Source organism: Lithobates pipiens, unplaced genomic scaffold, assembly GCF_037356315.1.
Source record: "Lithobates pipiens isolate NorthernLeopardFrog02 unplaced genomic scaffold, aLitPip1_a1.2 Scaffold_8, whole genome shotgun sequence".
Classification (NCBI taxonomy): Eukaryota; Metazoa; Chordata; class Amphibia; order Anura; family Ranidae; genus Lithobates; species Lithobates pipiens.
Window position 1 is genome coordinate 538,410,204 of NW_027507903.1, and position 20,065 is coordinate 538,430,268.

A 20,065-nucleotide genomic window follows, 5' to 3' on the forward strand; every position below is an offset into this window, starting at 1 on the left:
TTTAGCAACACTAAGCTTTGACGAAAAAAAAACAAAAAAAAAAAAAAACCCAACACACACACGGAAGCAGATTGGTTTCTATGAAAAGCTGCACCAGATTTTGCACTCTCCAGTTTTAGAGAATCAACCCCATAGTGCCAATATTGGGCAGACACAGTTGGAGGGGGGGTGTGGGTTCAATAAAAGTATAACATGAGCAAGAATTGGCATTTTGCAGAGTAGCGTAGGGACTGACCAGAGAGATATTACATTGATGCAGTTGGCCAGCTTGAACATGATTGCAATGCATGATAAACAAAAACAAAACAAAACATAACAAAAAAAAAAACTGTTTTTATGCAAACATTTTCTAATTAGGTAAGCATGTACAGTGGCGTGCAAAGGGTTAATTCCAAATTTTCAGCATTGACATGTGTTCACATCCCATAAACATTTATATCTTTGCATACATAGACATGAATTTGAGCAGAGTCCTATCATTTTGTACAGATGAGCCTCGCACACAGCTCCTGACCTGGTGACACTTTGTATATTCAGTGAACATTTGAATGTGGAATGTTCCCTCCTGGCCTGGCACAGACTGTGCTATTGTTAAACGTGCCCACTGGCCTCACATTGCAGCCCCCAGCTCATAATGCAATGCTCTCCTTACCACAGCCTCCATGTGGGGGAGAAGAAACTCATTCTTCCTTCACAGCTGGAGACAGAGTGGTATTCATGGCACATCTCCTCATAAGGACTCCACACTTCAGTGAATGACACAACAGTCTTTATTTACAATTTTAAACAGAAGGGATGCGGTCGTAACTCTGCAGATGTACAAAGTTCCTAGAAATTATCTAAAAATAAATACTAAAAAAAAGACAAAAAAAGCAAATATACAGGATTTTTAGACCTGCTCTGCAGGTAATATTGGAAACAATTCCACAGAACTCCTCCTGAAGGGTGACAAGCGATGCTCTGCAGAGGAAGGTGCCAGCCTAAATCATACTCTTCATAGTCCTGTCAGTCACAGAGATAAAGGAGGGACAGTCTGCAGAGCTGGAAGTGGCATTATGTTGGACGAGGCAGCCATGGTCCTGCAGCCTCATGGTGGCAATTCACAATCATACGACAAGAGGCTTCCGGGAAGGAGGTCTGGTCACGGTGCGTTTCTTTCTCTTCCTGCTGAGTACAGAAATAAAAAATATAAAACTATATCCAATAAGATATAAATCCATATGCAATACAAAAAAATAAAATAAAAACACACACCATAACCAATGGTACTATTGCTACCAATTTATATACTGAATGTGCTATTCATGTTTCACAAGGAGCAAAAAAATAAAAAAATTATAGTCCAGAGCTTCCAATCAGAATTCATTTTACTAAGGTCAGGCTTGTTCAAGAGGCATCCTGAATAATTGCTATGGCTTCTTCATGGTATGCTCCTTGCACCATTTTACTGTACATTTACTGTAAGCCAAACGATAGAGCAACAGATTTTTCAGGCAGCCTGAACAAAAATATAAATTATTTCACAGATGGACGATTCTGCCATAGCACGTACTCCACTTGCTGTTGGAATCCCCAAACAGTGACTGGATGCAGGCTTTGTTCAGCCATTTTCCACCTGGCTCCTTTAATTTAAAGGATGCTGGCTGGAGTGGTGCCAAACTGTATCTGGATCATTAGGAACTGGCAACAAATTGCTCAGTGTATGGCCAGCTTAACTCACCACCCTTCGCCAATATAGATGTGGATTAATCACCGATTAAAGAAATCTGTACTAAGGCCATCTTTCATACTGTGCAGGGTCATTGTGGGTATCACAAGGCAGTTAAAGAGGAAGTAAAGGCAATATATTATCTATCCATCCATCTATTTTTTTTTAAATGCAACCTGCAAGGCAAAGGCACAATGAGTCAGTATGCATAGCATACTAGCTCATAATGAATAACTTACCTGAGAACGAAGCCCCCGAAGCGGTCCTCTATCTTCACCACTGCCATGTATCCCAGAGTGACTTCTGGGTCTCGCTGCTCCGGCGCTGTGATTCGCCGGAGCCACGATGAAGTCACTCCCACGCATGGGAGCAGACACAAGCGGCATATCGCTGTGACCTGCTCAGTGCACCTGCGCGCCGCTGTCTACGGTGCATGCGCCGTAGACAGCGGTGCCTGTCTTTTTGTAAATGTCTCCTAAACCGTGTAGGTTTAGGAGATATTTCTTGGACCTACAGGTAAGCTTTAATCTAGGCTTACCTGTAGGTCAAAGTGGTTTGTAAGGGTTTACAACCACTAAGGTCCAGCTGTTTAGCAAGGATGGAGGAATCTTAGATTTGTTTTTGCTGCCGTCATCTGACTTGGTTAGCGGTCCTACTTTATGTAGGAAAGTAGCCACCCACTTGTTTATTCCAGAGATGGACTGTGGAACTAGCAGTGCGCACACAGAAGTGTGCATGACCACCATGGACATTATACCAAAGCAACAGAAGTGAAGGAAAAAGGAAAAGGTTCAGTACACTCTTGTCCTTGGTGTTAAGAGGGCATAGTTTTGACCCTCCAAAGTGCTACAGTAACAGGGTATTTCAACCCCTTGCTGCAGCGTGTAGTTTAAAAGCAGATTAATGTACAGTAATACCTGTTCTGAAAGCATGCTTGCAAGCCAAAGCACTTCTAGCAAAGCAAATTTTCCCATAAAAAAAAAAAAAATAAAATAAAAAAAAAAAAAAAAAAAAAAAAAGGAAACTCAGATGATTTGTTACACAACCATGTATTCATAAATCATTCAGTTTACAGTCCATATCAAAAGGATTATGGCAATGTTATAGGTTGTGTAACCATAAAATGTCCATCCACAAATGGCAGTCTCCACAAGGCATTTAGAAGCAAAATCCAGCAGGATCTATAGTGCTGAAAAGGAGGTGCCTCCAAGTGTAGCAATATGATTACATTTAATGAAGGTACAACACTTAGCAACTCATAGTTGAGGATAAAAAAAAAAAAAAAAAAAAAAAAAAAAAAAAGGCACATCCAAGTATGCAGAGCTCTGGGGTAAAGCTGCCCACATAGACTGTACTCTGCATTTCCGGCTCTCACTGATGTCAGTCTGCAATCGTGAATGGGAAGACTACCCTGCAGTAGAGCAGTCGAAGCGAGGCTTGAACCGCTTGTGGAGCACAGAGTAGAAGAAATTACATTAATGGCGGTGCGGAGGACGGTCTATGTGGACAGCTTTACCCTGGATGCCTGCATACTTAGAGGAGCCTCTTAACCATCATTCATGCGATTTACTAAATGTTGTATCTTCATTAAATGTAACCATATTACTACACTTAGAGGCACCTCTTATACTCAGCTGTGACATAACACTACATTTATATCAAGACATCGCTTGTATATCAAGAAAAAAAAAAAAATTTGCTAGTCTGGCAAAATGCTCTTAAACCAAGTTACACTCAATCCAAGGTTTTACTGTATATGCAGCCTGGTTGCATTACAGTAATCCATCTTGAGGGTTCAATTGATCTTTAGGTCTCTGGAAGGCTTTGTATAGAGTAGTGTTGCATCTGTAGATGGGTAGAGCTCTGGCTATAAAAAGAAACAAACACTCACTTATTTGGTGGTGACACCATGCATTTCCATAAGATTGCATACAGGCAGAGCAGGAACGTTATGAAGATACCGGCAGCTATAAGACCTGCAAAGACAATTAAGGAGTAAAATTAGAAAAAAAAAAAAAAGTGCTAATCACAGAAAAACAAAAAATACTTTGCTGAATTAAAGAATGCCAAATTCATATTGCATCTATTCAGAATGTACTCTGCTGAAGTCAGGCAAGTACATCATGAAGTGGAAATGGTTCCCAATGGTGACTGCACAGAACAAAAGTCAGCACTTTTTTTCAGACAAGACTAAAGGCAAAACTCTTGTTTTGGATAGAGGGGAGGTGGATTAGAACACTTTTTATTGCCGGCTGTGCCTCCCTTAGGGAGATTCACCCTATTTGTCCTGGTTACCATCATTGAAAGTAAAGAACAAATTTTGTGTTGTCCCCAGAAAAAGAAGGGAAATCTTCTAATGCAGACACATTTGCAGGGATTTGCTCTTACTTCCCGTGTGGCTATGGGACAGGAAGTGAAGGGAATTTTCACCAATGGGACACAGAAAAAAAATAAAAACCCCCCCCCCCCCCCACAAACACACACACATTCTGACAGGGGTTATAACCCTTGCGTTATCAAAAATGTATCTACAAATATATATTTTTTGATAGAGCAAGGGTTATCACCTGTCAGTGTGGATTTTTTTCCCCCTACACAGCAAACGAACAGTAAGCTGGTCATAGATGTATTGAAAGTCAGCAGGGAACGGCTGAATTTTGATCCATATGTAGCTGCTCAACACAAGCCAATCTGACTTTAACCGACTTCTGTAAAGTGGGAATGGTTGAAAACTTGTCGATCAGTGACCAGCAGCCAATAATCTGCAGCCGCTGATCAGTGTATTCTGACAGTGGAGAGTCCTTCTGTCAGAATACAATGTCCTAATATAGGAGGAACTCCTCCATTCACCTTGCTTGTTTGCATGGAAAAGTTTATTATTTTGCTCAGCCTGCTGTCTGAATGACAAAAAAAAAAAATAAAACCCCACCACACACACACACACACACACACATCTATAGCCAGCTTCAGAGTTGAGCATTTATTTACATTTGAGTGCATTTTTTGCATGAAATCAGAAAAGAAAAACCCCACCAGAAAAGGTCTGTTTACGCAAAAATAAATAGTTGAAACGCTTTAGGCCCCTTTTACATGGGACAGATCCATGATGATCCACCCCGTGATTATCAGCTTGCTCAGCCGGGATCGCTCCGTTTATCCCCACTGAGCCAGCGGATGACAGGGCAGTCCCTGTACGTTGTGTGCAGGGACCGCCCCATCAGATCTCCGCTCTCTATGGGGGAGCGGATGAACACGGACCGTCTGTCAGTGTTCATCTGATCCACTCTGCAGGCAGATCGAAAAATAGGATTTTCCTCCATCTGCAGAATCGGACCATAGCGGAGACAGAAGATATTGGGTGTCAGCGGATGTTCATCCGCAGACACCCGCTATCCCATAGGGATGCATGCCCGTATTTAATCTGAAAACGGATGGATGAAATACGGACATACTGTCCGCATGTGTGAAAGGGGTCTTACGCTCAAGTGTGAATTGTAAACCGTTTAGTTTTGGATAAAATGGGTAAGGGCTTTAATCTCTGTAGGACGATATTTCCCAACCAGACCAAGCAGGTTCTAGTTTTTGAAAATGCGCATCATATACATGGTTTTTTATATTTATTAGTTTACAAATAAAAGATAAAACACCTGACTGGTCAATAGACATGGGCGCCGTCAATAAATTTGTTTCGTTCCGTTATAAAATTAATTCGTACTTCGTATTTCGTGTCCGAAATTCCGTTCTGTTCCGTACGAAATACGAATTGTCGTTAACGTGTACGAACGTTCGTTACGATGAATTTAAAGGCAAAAACATTGCTCATTATGCTTATTATGACTTGCAGAAGACTTCTGTGATAGAAGTCAATGTAAGTTGCCTGAAGACATCAGTGAAGGATTTTCATCCTCTCTGGGCAGGCTGCCAAGAAAAGAACAAAATGATACAATGTTTCTTCTTCAATGGGCTGAACTCCGTGTGTAGAAGTTCTCAGTTTAATCATTTAAAGACTAAATCTTTTCTGACACTTGTTGCTTACAAGTAAAAATCCAGTATTTTCTGCTAGAAAATCACTCAAACCCCAAAAATTATATATATATATATATATATATATATATATATATATATATTTTTTTTAGCAGAGACCCTAGGGAATAAAATAGCGGTTGTTGCAATATTTTTATTTTGTTTTTCGGTGGACCTCTAGGGAGCAGTGACATTAGCATGACATACAGCAATGACCTGCACCGTGATAGAGAGCACTGACATCAGCAGCGTGACATACAGCAATGACACCAGCACCGTGATAAAGGGCTAACTTACGTTTGAAAGACCTCTGCGCAAATACCGCGTCACATAAAATATTGCAACAACCGCTATTTTATTCCCTAGGGTCTCTGCTAAAAAAATATATATAATTTTTGGGGCTTCTGAGTGATTTTCTTGCAGAAAATACTGGATTTTTACTTGTAAGCAACAAGTGTCAGAAAAGATTTAGTCTTTAAATGGTTAAACTGAAAACTTCTACACACAGAGTTCAGCCCATTGAAGAAGAAACATTGTATCATTTTGATCTTTTCTTGGCAGCCTGCCCAGAGAGGATGAAAATCCTTCACTGATGTCTTCAGGCAATTTACATTGACTTCTATCACAGAAGTCTTCTGCAAGTCATAATAAGCATAATGACTGAGATCCGGAATTCGTAAACAAAAGTTCGTATTCTCGACAGAATTCGGACGCACGGCAATTCGTATTTCGGATCCTCCCGAACGTACGAATTTGAAATTTGTACGAAACGAATCGCACATGTACTGGTCAATGAACCACCAGTTTTTACTCCTGTAACTTTAGATAAAAATATAACTACTATGTCCTATGCATTTATGAAAAAGAACCACTACTACATATTGCAACAAACTCTTAAAATTTATCACAGTCCAGTGTTGGCTCACCTGGTATTAGCCCGCTTGTGGGCCCTGCTGGAATACCGCCCCCATTTGTAACATTAGGGGGAGACCTCCAGTCTGTGGAAGCTGTATGCAAGTCACCATGTCTAAAATCTTCAGAACCGTTTACAGAACCCCCCTACAAAAAAATAATGTGTGATATAAACAAACAGTCTCAAAAGTTGGCCTATGAAAATTCTTACTTGGGGGGGGGGGGGGGGGAACAAAAAACACACACACACACACACACACTCTACCCTTCCCCATGAATACTGAAAAACCTTAGCCTCATGTGACCTGCGGTCTACTAAAAGATCATGTGTCTGTGGACACTAGTTGGTTTTGGTCATTCAAGATTTTCCTGTAGACTTGTAGTGAAATGAGAGGGTTATTTAGGTAGAAGGGAAGTTTAAGGAGCATTTAGGAATGTGGAAACCATTTTAGCAATTTACAGTAACTTTAAAAATTATTTTCCATGAATGTTATTACATGGATAAGCTGAGGCATACATGGTTTTCCAAACTGCCTGGAATTCAAATAGTCAAACAAAAGCTAAAAGCTAAACTGCCACAGTCAAAATAACCATATTTAGAAAAAAACAAAAAAACCCCACACACGACATGCAATAGGGGAGATTTACTAAAACTGGAGCATGCAAAAATCTGGCGCACTTCTGCATAGAAACCAATCAGCTTCCAGGTTTTAATTGTCGAAGCTTAATTGAACAAGCGGAAGTTATGAGTGGATTGGCTACCATGCACAGCTGCACCAGATTCTGCAATAAGACACCTATCTGCTGCTCGCTGTCCTCTCCAGAATGTAAACAGCTGTGCCAACCTGAAACTTCCATCCAGTACAGATGTGTCCTGGCTTCCCTGCAATCAACATACACTGATCAGCTCAAGTACAAAATTTCCAACAGGGTGGTGGTACAGAAGCAAACAGTAGATTAGCTTCTGTACAACCACAGTGCTCATACATGGATGGAGATTTGTCTGGTCCCGGCTGAACTGCCCAAATTTTGACTCATTATGGGCAGCTTAACACAGGCCCATTACAGTAGTCACCCCTAAGGTGTATGCGCAAGAGTTAAAACTGCCTACCATACATAGCCCTGGAGCCCAAAAAAAAAAGTCATAGACAGACAGTATTTGCACAGGGCTAGGCATGCCTCACCCACACTGGCCCCACAGCCAGTGCTCAGTTCTGGTGGTAGTCAAATCAGGCACCAATCCCCCATACCCAATTAAAAAAAAAAAAAAAAAAAAAAAAAAAATGTGCTGGCCTTTAAAAGGTTTACGTATATATAAACCCTGTCCTTTGCTAATACACGTTGCAGATTGGATCCAATGGTAATGTCACTTCTAAGTATTAAACTGCAAGGAAATACCTTTTTATTCAGTAGTCATAAGGCCAATTTAGTGTAATTTTAGGTCTGCTGGGCCAAAGCTTTTAGGAAGAAGAAGCTGCTGCAACTCAGGCACCATGGATGTTGGCTTTAGGTCTTGAAGTCTCAGGCTTCCTTGTGACCACTGAACTCCAATTGTGAAATACTGACTGAGAGCCTCCATACCGGAGCCACCGTCAATGGTCATGTCGGCAGTCATGACTGGATGTAATGCAACGGGCTAACAAATGGGACCTTGCAGTGTTCAACTTTCCCAATGCATACTGAATGACCATTGAGGGAGCATTTTAATTTCCATGTACAGTTTTCACAGTAGCCAATCCTGGACTGTAGTAATGGATTGAAAAGATTACTTAAAAAAAAAAATTCTATATAAATAAAATAAAATTACTGACACCAATGATGGGGCTCATTTTACTCCCACTTTATGTACCCGCAGGTCGTATTTTGTCTGTCTAAAACCGAAAGCAGGGAACCCCCCCCCCACCCCAAACACTTCCTAGGAGAACCATTGTGTGACAGGGTTCCAGTTTCTGTAATGGCCATGGCATGCAGAGGGCGCTAGAAATTCTGTAGAGACTGCTACTAGACTCCCAGTTCTGAGCAGAGTTAATCTTTAAAGGTGAAGTTTAGCGATGCAAGTACCAACCTTTTGCATGCAAGCATGTACAGTGCCTTAAAAAGTATTCATACCCCTTGAAAATTTTCCACATTTTGTCATGTTACAACCAAGAACATAAAATCTATTGTATTGGGTTTTTATGCGATAGACCAACAAAGTGGAGCAGAATTGAAGTGTAAAGAAAATGATAATTTGTAAAAAAAAAAAAAAAAAAAAAAAAAAAAAAAAAAAAAAGTTGAAAACCAATCTGAAAAGTGTGGCATGCATTTGTATTCAAGCCCCCTTTACTCTGATAGCCCTACACAAGATCTAGTGGAACAAATGGTCTTCAGAAGTCACCGAATAAAGCCTCACACACGATCGGACTTTGTACAAACTTTCCCGTGGACTTTTGTACAAAGGGCGTGGTCCACAAGTTTGTATTGCATACACACGGTCGGACTTTTTGACAACAACCACGAACGTAGTGACGTCACAACGTACTGACGCCACTTCAAAAGAGGACGTTCAATGACTCCAGCGCCACCTTTGGTCAACTTCTGTATTGTAGTCTGATCTTTTGCATTGGTTCTGAGCATGCGTGTTTGTACCTTGTACAAAAGTCCGATGCTTTTGCATACACACGGTCGGACTTTGCTCCATCGGACTTTTGTTACCAGAAAGTTTGTCCGTTCGCACAGCCAACAAAAGTCCGATGAAAACAGAAAAAGTTTGTCCGATGGAGCGTACACAGAGTTGGATGTTGCTCCAAAACAGCTAATTTGCATGTTTGTTGTCAAAAAGTCCGACCGTGTGTACAGGCCTTTAGTAATTAGAGGAAGGATCAGCAGAGCACACACACCAGACTGACACACACAGTGCTCTGGCACTGAGCAGCCTGTATACACATTGTCTGCGGGATTTGCACCTCTGGGAAGCCCACCACTCTAACATCTCTGTCCACATTGTGTAAGGAGACCGAGAGGCAGCCCACATCTGGATGCCCATCAGGATTGAAGGGTCATACCCAGGGGCGGACTGACGACCATTTGGTCATTCGGGCACTGCCCAAGGGCCCTGGGCCACTAACCCCCCCCCCCCCCCCCCCATCAGGGTTGCCAGCCTCAGTAAAAGCAGGGAGGGACAGCATGTAAACTTTTTTTTTTTTTTTTTTTTTTTTACATCCGTCTTTGAAATGTCCCTTACCGACATACTTTTGGTCTAAAAATACCGAGATTATAGCCATCCCACCTCTCCAGTACCTTCTGAAACATGTCTGTTTATACTGTGTGTGATTGTATACTGTGTGCTCCCATAATCTGATTGCCTGGGGGCCCCATGAGTTGTTAGTCCGCCCCTGGTCATGCCATCACCACCTATTGGTGTGCTGCGATGAGTAAAGACTATTGCAACAGCAAAGGAAGACTATACCATCCAATCCACTACTTAAACATACAGACCGGACTCCGTTCCATAAGGCTCTGTGGAGGAGGAGTAAAAATCCGACACGCGCAGATTACTCCATCTCACCATCCCATGAGAAATGGGGTTGCGTTTTATGACCTCTTAGAGGAATTATGTGATGTTATGCAAGATACTAAATGCAAGTATTCCACCTATTTCTGTTTTGTAATAAAATTTTACCAAGAACAATGCACTAGGCCATGTGCCTTTTTCTCTCTTTCCTTGCTTTAGTTCTTTGAACTCCCCCTAGTTGGCTAAGGCAGCAGGGCATGCAAAATCCATCCAGTAAGCACCTTACAGAAGTACAACATTTTTATCTAGGCCTTCTGCACAGAAGAGATTTTTCAGTTGATGTTCCACCTGTGTGTAATTTAATCTCTGTATAAATGCAGCTGTTCTGTGAAGCCCTACGAGGTTTGTTAGAGAATCTTTGTGAACAAACGGTATCATGAAGGCCAAGGAACATACCAGACTGCTCAGGGATAAAGTTGGAGCAGTTTAAAGCAGGGTTAAATAAAAAAAAAATGCCCAGCTTTGAACATCTCAGAGCACTGTTCAATCCATCAACCAAAAAAATGGGAGAATGGCACAACTGTAAACCTACCCAAGACTAACCGTCCTAAACGGACAGGCCGGGCAAGGCAAGCATAAATCAGGAGTCCATCACATAAAATACATTTACTTTTTGGTTGGAACATGACAAAATGTGGCAAGTCAAGGGGTATGCAATACTCTTTCAAGACATTGCAAGTACCAACTCTGGTGCAGATTTGAAAAAATTAAAATAAAATCCCCAACCTTCCGATTTAATAAGCATAGCCACATGTGATCTCAGGAGGAGAACTTAAACACCATTTAGGCTAGACTGGTTGGCAGCTCTCAACTACTGAACTTTGCTCTTTCCATACTAAACTAGGTCATACTATGAACAAGCTGACAGTCTGAAAATGCTTGCATCAATCGTGCAAACTGTAGACATATCTGCTCTTACAGTACAATGTACATCATATTCATGTTTTCAGTTTATGCGATAACAGAGCATACTGTTCTCTGTTCATTAACAGAAACCCTGAACTTTCCTCAGATCCACAGCATTGCCTTATCATTCCATATATCCCAGTTTCTGCAAAGCTAAGTGGAAAGAAAATCTTAGTTACTTATCGGTAACTAATTTTCCCAGGAAACACTGCAGTCAATTTCTTTAAAGACCGGTCACTTTCACCATGGCATCAGTTGTTTATAGAGTACCTCCAGCCATGCTGAAATTAGATAAGCAGAACATAGCAATAACACTACATTTTATGACAATTAGGGCAGGTCATTGGTGCAGTCCTGAAAGACTCATAGAAATACCATTATGTCTAACTAAGGTTCTCATCTTTCAGGACAGCACCTGGAGATTAGAGTACTTGCTCTAGGGTAGGACCACTGCCTGCAGGACTTTCCTGCTGAACGATTGCTCTGATGCTGAGAGCAAATCCAACCTGTAGTGGTGGGTAAAGGTGGAAAAACGTGTCCATGTAGCCGCCTTGCAGATCCCTCCTGGTGAAGCCCCTGTTCATTCCGCCCAGGCTGAATGGGCCACTACCCCTGCAGATTTGTAGGCTTCATTGATGACCATTTGCAGCCATCTTCCTATGGCGTTTAGAAGCACTGTACCTTTTACACGGGCCTGAGAATACGGTCAGTGAATTAGATCTTCTGAATTCTCTTGCGACTGATGCAGTATACATCTTCTTACATCCAGGCTATGAAAAGCCCTTTCCTTAGCACTGGATGGTGTAGGGCAAAAGGTTAGGAGAACCATTTACTGCGACCTATGAAATACTGTTGAAACCCTTGGTAGAAAACCCAGATCAGTTCTTAGCACTACCCTGTCCGGAAAAAGAAAATAATGGTTCAATAATAGACAGGGCTTGCAATTCGCTCACCTTCCTAGCTGACGCAACCGCCATTAATAGTGCCAATTTGAGCAACCAAAATTTAAACCAAATGTTTTCATCAAACCCTGCAATACCACCAATAAGTCCCACATACACACTAATAAGCAATACCTGATATAGTGGTCTCTACAGGAATACCGATAGAGCGGCCACTTGGACCTTTAAAGTACTAGCCGCCAACCCCTTCTCCATTCCCTCGTGGAGGAATTCTAGAACTGAAATAACTTCTTGTGCGAAAAAAAAAAAAAAAATTTAAACATTTCCATGTTTTAAAGTAAATTGCCCTAGTGACCTTCTCTCCAATATTTAATAGGGGTTGAGACTAGCTTATTAGACAAGCCCTTTCTTTTTAAGATTTTCTCCTCAGTAAGCAGGCTGTCAATCTGAGATGCTTGATATTGGGATGTTAAGGGCCCCCTGAGTTGGGTCTCTTTGTAAGGGAAGAAACCAGTGGGGTTCCACTGCCATCTTCTGTATGGTTGAAAACCATGACCTCTAGGGCCAAAATGGAGCCACTGAGATCATGCTTGTAGTTCCCTTTGCAGTTTGAGTATCAGGGTCATATGGAAAGGGGTAAGGCGTAGCGGAAGGTCCATGGTTGTGCTAGAGTGTCCAGGCTGTCCACTTGATCTAGCCTGTTCTGGGAGGAAAAAAAATATATATATATATATATAACTAACACACCTCTCCATGTATGCGTTGGCCTGGGATGCAAACAGTTTGATATGGCTCCCCAATTTCCCATTAGCATCTGGAATACTTCTGAATTCAGACTCCACTCTGATTCCAGTACTCTTTCCCTGCTTCGAAAATCTGCTATTAGATTCAGCTCTTTTAGGTGTACTGCCATCAGGGATGCTAGGTTGCCTTCTGTCCAGGACAGAATCTGAAGGGCCACACTGCTTTCAGTTGAACGAGTTCTTGCAGGAGAGATGACATTACTAGAGAATTGTCTAGGTCTCAGGGAGCTTGGGTTATTCAAAACCAACTTGGTGGGGACTGAGAAGGCCTTCTTATCTGCCATCCTATCCACCACGGCTTCAAGATCAGGACCAAACACTAAATTCCCTTTGAAGGGAAGAGGCAGTATCGTCTGACCAGGTTATAACCCATAGTGCTCTACGAGCTAAGTTTACCAGGGCCGAGGATCTTGCAGACGTTTTTTTTTTATAGATTCAGCGGAGGCATCTGTCATGTACCCTACCGCTTTCTGTAGTACTGGCAGCGTGTCTTACAGTTCCTGCTTCAATATGGGTTTTTAACTGTTCAAGCCAGTGCTTTAGATTCCTGGCCACCACAGTTGACGCCATAGCTGGTTTTAAATTGGCCAAGGTCGAATCCCAGGCTTTTTTCAATAGGGAATCTGCCCTTTTATTCATGGCATCTTTTAGGCCACCCATATCCTCAAAAGCCAGATCTGTGTTCCTCGACACCTGTGAAAAGGCTGCATCAAGCTTTGGTTTCTTATTCCATACTTAAGCACTAGCTTCCTCGAAAAGAAATCTCAGTTGAGAGATTTAAAGAAAGGGATCCTTTCCACAGTTTCGGATAGAAATGTTTGCACTGGGAATACCCGATGTTTTACTTACCCCATGCCTAGGAACATTTTATTGTGTAAAGACAACTGGGCTTTGTCCTCTAATGTTTAAAGCTGTATGGATAGTCTAACAGATCATCCACCTCTTCTAAAGATAATCTGTAGCATGAAGAAGCCCCTCTCCTCATCCTCTTGTTCCTCAGAACCTGGGGGAACACTTTCCTCTTCGTCCTCTGAATCACTGACCCCTCTGGGTTCAGAAATACTTGGACGAGAACAGGATGGCGAGCTGCCTCTGTTAGGCTGTGCAGTCGGGCGTTTGTCCAGATAAGAATGGAAGGTCTCAAAACATGTCCGCAAGTTCTTTCCAGAAGGAGGTTAGTAGTTGGTTGAGTAGCAGATGTAGCTCTTTAACTAGATCTGCTATACAGGTCCTGCATAACGCTTTGGTTTAAGACTCAAGTATTTTTGCATGATGGGAATTTCCTCTTAGGGGGAAAGGGAGGAATGTTTGGCTTTTGTCTGAAATATACCAAAAAGCACACTGCATTAAATACATCTAAACAAAAAAGTAAATAAATAGATAAACAGTTAAAGCCCTTTAACTTTTAGGAAATATAATCAGCTGCCAAATAGAAGAGCTAACCCTTTAGCTCCTGTGTGTTTCTTACCACAGCTTTACAACTCTAGTGACTGCCCCACTGAGTCACTATGCTAAAAACAAACACTCTTATGCAACGTACACACGAGCGGACTTTGACGGGCTAGGTCCGACGGTCTTTCCAACGGACTTTCGGCAGAGTTCCAACTGACTTTCCGAATGAACTGAATTGGCCACACACACAATCACACCAAAGTTCGGCGGATTCGAACGTGATGACGTACGACCGGCTAGAATAAGGAAGTTCATAGCCAGTAGCTGCCCTAGCGTCGGTTTTTGTTTGTCGGACTAGCATACACACAAACGGATTTCTCAATAGGAACTGGGTCCGGCAAAAAAAAATAAAAAATTTGAAACATGTTCTATTTCTAAAGTCAGTCAGATTTTTGGACAGCAAAGGTCCGATGGAGCCCATACACAATCGAATTGTCCGCTGGATTCGTTCTGTCAGATCTTTGCTGTCAAAAAGTCCAGTAGTGTGTACGCGGCATTAGTGCTATGGTCCAAGGAGAGTGATGCAGGCCATCTTCCTTCCCCCCCCAGGGGAGTAAGAGGGAAAACCCCCTAAAAGATACTCTACAGGGACCTCTGCCTGGTGTTAGTGGCTCATGCTCCTGCCGCTTGTTCCTCTGGATCCATGTTGTTGAGGTCCTAGTGGTGTCCGGCTGTGTTTTTTTCCACTTTTTCATGTCTTTTGCTGCTGTGAGGACTGGAAATGACAGCCAAGGCCACCTCCTCCCCCTGCATTCCAGCAGCCAGAACCGGAAGTCCTGCCAAGCATGGAGGCTGAAAACAGAGGAGACACTGCTCTCACCGCTGTGCAGCTTGCCGTCCCTCCTTCCAGCCACCAGACTGAAGAGAGCGGGACCCCCAGCAGCCTGAACCCTTGCTGGGTATGAAGATGAGGACACACCAGAGCAGGCCCCCCCCCCCCCTTATGGGGGGGGGGGGGGTTATGCTGGGCTGGTCTGTACCAAAGACTACACCACAGGTATGCCCTATACTATCCCCACCTGGAGAGAGCATAGCACACCCTTGGTTCCCTGCAGCGCTTCCACCATGGCAGAGGAAACACTACAACTGAGGCCATGGTGGAAGTGACTTTAAAGTTTCTTCTACCATGTTTCTTTAAAGAAACTGACTGCAGTCAGTTTCTTTACCAACTTGCCGACCAGCCATTACAAGTTTTTCTTCAAAACGGTCACACTTGTTTATAGTGCAAAAAAAATAAAAAACCCCACAGAGGTGATCAAATGCCACCAAAAGAAAGCGCAATTTGTGGAGAAAAAAAGCGACAGTGCCGAATCGCAAAAACTGCTCTGGTCAGGAAGGGGGTAAAATCTTCCGGGGCTGAAGCGAAGAAACTGACTGCAGTGTTTTCTGGGAAAATGGGTGGAACTGCACTCTGCAGGTGCTGTCCTGAAAGACGAGGTGAGAAAGTCTATTAGACCTCAGGCACATTAGGCATTTAGCTTGGATCTCAGATTCCACGGTTAATGTGCGGGTGGAAGGAACAGGAGCAACATTCAGTCCTGTTAGCAAACAGCCTCAAAGTCTATGAAAGGCAGTTGGACAGTGCATGTAGTACCAATGATTAGAACCATTTGTGCCAAGGGACAAATGCCCAAATATAGACTTCTGCATGTCCTTGGGCACATATGGCCCTACATGTTAGTGCCACTAATACCATCCAACTGGCGCATTTCTCAGCCTCTCAAAACTTTAACAGAGTGGACAAAAGTCAGAAGCTGAGGCTAAACAGCCAGCATGCGTGAGGACTTAAACGTTGATAGCTTTCACGATATCTCAGTTGTCATGTTGTAAGACTGCTCCCCACCACCCATATGGAAAGTATGTGGGTGAGCACCATCCGTCAGCACCTGAGGCAGGTTCTGCTCTGGTGTGCTGCCTGAGGGTGGTGTCAGTTGGTCACATTGTGGGTTACCCAGCACTGTGTCTACTTGTCAACTATGTGGCTTTTCAGGTTTTCCTGCCATGTGTGCTCATCTGAGGAGCACAGGAATTTCAGAGGAGGCAATAGCAGATTCCCCAGCTTGTCCTAACCAGCACACACAACATCCTTTGGACGTAAACACAAATTCAAGCTTCCTTCAAAGGAATTTGCTTGGAAAAAAAAAAAAAAAATAAAAAAAAAAAAAAAGGGATGCAGGTCTAAAAATCGGTGGCTATGAGAAACTTGTTTTTGGTATGCAAGGCTTTCTGTATGAGAAACAGCATGGAGCCTGCAGTGAGTGGATTTGAAAATAAACACTTTTGTTACAGGGGTGTATTTACTAACTATGGTGCCCCACAGCATAAACGAAACAAAGGAACGGATTTCTCCATCCATGCTATACAGGGCATGGACAAATTTCCCACTGTGGCGATTGGGAGGTTGCATCAGATAAGGTACAGCCAGTTTTCAGACAATTTTCCTCCTGGCTCCTTTGAAGAATGTCAGGCTGGAGGAGGCTGATAGGGCCACCCACTACATGAATTTCAGCTGGCTCGTCAGGAACCGGCCAAACAGTGTATGACCTGCTTTACAGGAAACGGCATTCAGCTGGTGGAACTGATATTAAAAAAAAAATAAAAAATTGTGTGTGTGTGTGTGTGTGTGTGTGTGACCACTTGACCTCTGGAAGGTTTAATCCCCTTCATGACCAGGTCATTTTGCTACACTGTGCTACTTTAACCAGCAATTGCTTGGTCATGCAACACTGCACAAATGAATTTTTTTTGCACACAAATAGAGCTTTGTAGTCTTTTTATTCACCACTGGGTTTTTTATGTTTTGCTATAAAAAAAATAATCCCCACATTGCAAAATTTTCAACTTGAAACAAAAATCTTTTCTTCATAAAATTTAGGCCAAATGTATTTTACTACATTTCTTTGATAAAAAAAAAAAAAAAAAAAAAAACACCCAAATCAGTGTATAATATTATTATATTTATATAATTTACAGGGCAGTTATGGGTTTGCACTGCTGCATGCCCCAGGGGGCGCGCTAGTATGTATGTGCCAGGCAAATAGGTCACCTGGGCCTGGCTGTGCTGCCCGTCCGCAGTAAAACCAGTAAATCTGTGGCCAGATGGCAAGTGGTTATTGTTTAATAAGTAGAATGTGCCTTTTATACCTCTTTTCACTCTCTTCCTTTGTTTCACCTCTTTCATCAAATGCAAGTTTTTTTCTGCTGTTCTTGGACTTCCTGTTCTAGGGTGACATTTGTTCTTGATGCCCTCCTTGTGTATGTGAATGTAGCCACCCTTTCCCCGCTTGCCTTTCAGATGGAACACATCTACCCACAGACACATTCACTCCTATGTCAATAGTACACAGCGGCACATGTTTCCAGAAATACGACTCACTCTATACCAGCAGAAGTGAGGTGCATCAGTAAGGGGTAGAGGGAGCGTGCACAGGACAAAAAAGAAGCCTGAAAACAGGAGTAAACCACACAGCCATGATATACCTGATATTTTATAAATTATTTGGGCTCAAAGAATAGTTTAGTGTCACTTTAAGAATCATAGCCTCATTGATTCCCCAAACTACCGGTAGCACTCTTCTGGTGCTTCTGCCAACAGCTTTTGCTCTCAGTTAAGGGATCCCTTCATTCCTTCTACCCTTTCCTCCCCCCTCATCCATGTGCTAAACTGGGGTGAGCATTAAAACCCCCAGGAGGTCAGGAACAGACTCAGACATTATAGCAGGAAGATCTCACTTGGATTATCCAATATGTGCACCAGTCCAATAGTGGACTTACTACAGGGCTTATTCATCTGGGTGAATAAAGTTGTATACCACCTATGCAGGGCTTTTTTTCCTCAGAGACTAGGTGCAGGAACCAGGCCCAGACTGGGATAAAAAATAGGCCTGGGCATTTTGCATTGAGCAGCCCATGACATGGTTAACCAGCCCCTTCCCCACTCTCCTCCCTGACAGATCCCCTGAGAGGAGGAAGGGGTGAGGTGGGACCAGAAAAGAGCATGGGGGGGGGGGGGGGTTGGAGAGCACAGGGGAGAACCTTCAGAACATGGGGTGGGGCGAGGGCGGCAGAGAGTATGGGTGCCGTGGAGAGCCCGGGGGGGGGGGGGAGCAGCAGGATAGGAGGGGGGGTGGGGGCAGCTGCATATAGAAGAATAATGCTCTCCATCTTCCTCCTGCAGTCTCTGAATGCCTGCTTCTCCTCTCCATCTTGCAGGCATTCCACTACTGCAGGAGGAAGATGGAGAGAATTATTCTTCTATATGCAGCCACCCCACCGCTCCTCCTATGTAGTTTACAGGGGTGGGCTGAACTCATTTTATTTTCCGGCACGTTGCAGAAAATTTTACTACACCGGTTCCAAGGTGTCTGCTCTGGCTCCTCCTCCCAGCACCGACGACTGACCTATACAGGCGGCCGTGCAGAGGCCGAAGGAGTCTCATCTAGCTCCTCCCCCCCAGCGCCGATGGCTAAGCGGCCGGGTGGACGAGGAGAGGCTGGATGAACGGCGCAAGCTTAAGCCCCACAAGGACTTGCAGCCTGGTGGCCGCGGCCCGTTTAGCAAGTGCCTGATTTGCCCTATGTACAATCCAGGCCTGGCAGGAACTCAAGCATGCCTGCCAAAAGGCATCAAATAGTAGCTCTTCCCTCTGCATACAACCCCCTCCCTGCACTGCCCTCATTTCCCCCCCCCCCTTAAAAGCACTACTATCTGTCACATCTTACCTTTGTTGCAATATTAAGCTGAAACGCCAATCTGGCTGTAGTACCTCCCAGCATACTATACTACAGACATTTGCAAGGGAGATTATGCAGTAGGAGCATCAACAACTGGTCAGCGGGGGGGGGGAAGAGAACACGGAGGGTGCAGCCTACCTCTCCTGCCCATGACTGCACTGAATCCTGGGTACCTGTTCTGTATCTCCCTTGTCCCTGTCCGGCACTCAGTGGGATCTGCCCAGGAGATCTGACCTGTGGGAGCTACTGGGAGATAAGCCATCACTTGTAAAATGCAGACGCTGGACTTCAGTGTTACCAAGTGATAGTGGTGAGCAGGGAGCAAAAGACCTGAGCCAGAGGTGGTGGAACCGAGTCCCCCCTAGTTCCTGCTGGAAGAAAAAAAAAACAAAAAAAAAAAAAACTAATAAACCTGTACGGTTTAGGAGATATTCTGCGTGCAATGAGCCTCTGACTGCAGCGGCGCATGCGCACAGGGAATTCTCAGCTGAAAGCCCAGCAGATGCCACACCTTGCCGGAAAGAAGCCTCCCGTGCGCATGTGATGACATGCAGCTCCAGCCACTCAGTGCTGGAGCCGCCATAACCAGAAGACACGCCGAGGCAACATGTCATTTCCCTTGGCGTGGACCAGGTGAGCATTTCACAATGAGCTAGTATGCGGTGCATACTAGCTCATTATGCCTTTTGCCTTACACAGAGGTGTAAAAAAATAAAAATAAATTGTGTCAGTGGGTATACAACCGCTTTAACAAGGCTTGTCATTTACTTTTGAAAATATTGGGCTTAGTTGTTCAGTCTGGTGACAACATTTGTTAAAGTTAGGAGTATCTGTAGATTTACACAGAGATAGCCAGTCTTGCTGCTATTAGAGTATGTGCTACAATTCTAATATTTGCAGGGTATTGCAAGATTTCCAATCTGAAAAACTAGGTTTGGCTTTAATCAGAAATTTGAGATACTAGCATACTAATGGTGACCTCCAGAGTTAGGTACAGCTGACATCTTTCACTGTAGAGTGGGTTACAAGGCATGGTGGGTGCAATGCAAGATGAAATTGTGGGTGCCAGATAC

General features: G+C 43.4%; 1 protein-coding gene across 3 annotated transcripts in view; it reads right to left on the reverse strand.

Moving 5' to 3' along the window:
* Positions 1 to 752: 752 nt before the first annotated feature.
* The window catches only part of LOC143960776 (uncharacterized), a 36,957-nt gene continuing 17,644 nt past the window's right edge, over positions 753 to 20,065 (reverse strand). For 2 of the 3 annotated variants that reach the window (XM_077469675.1, XM_077469673.1), the window contains exons 2-4: positions 6,658 to 6,790; positions 3,600 to 3,684; positions 753 to 1,167 (exon numbers count right to left, since the gene is read on the reverse strand). In XM_077469675.1, the coding sequence (XP_077325801.1) occupies positions 1,107 to 1,167; positions 3,600 to 3,684; positions 6,658 to 6,790 (279 nt within the window). In that variant the 3' untranslated portion in view covers positions 753 to 1,106. The remainder of the gene's footprint in view (positions 1,168 to 3,599; positions 3,685 to 6,657; positions 6,791 to 20,065) is intronic. The other variant, XM_077469674.1, reaches the window with a different exon arrangement.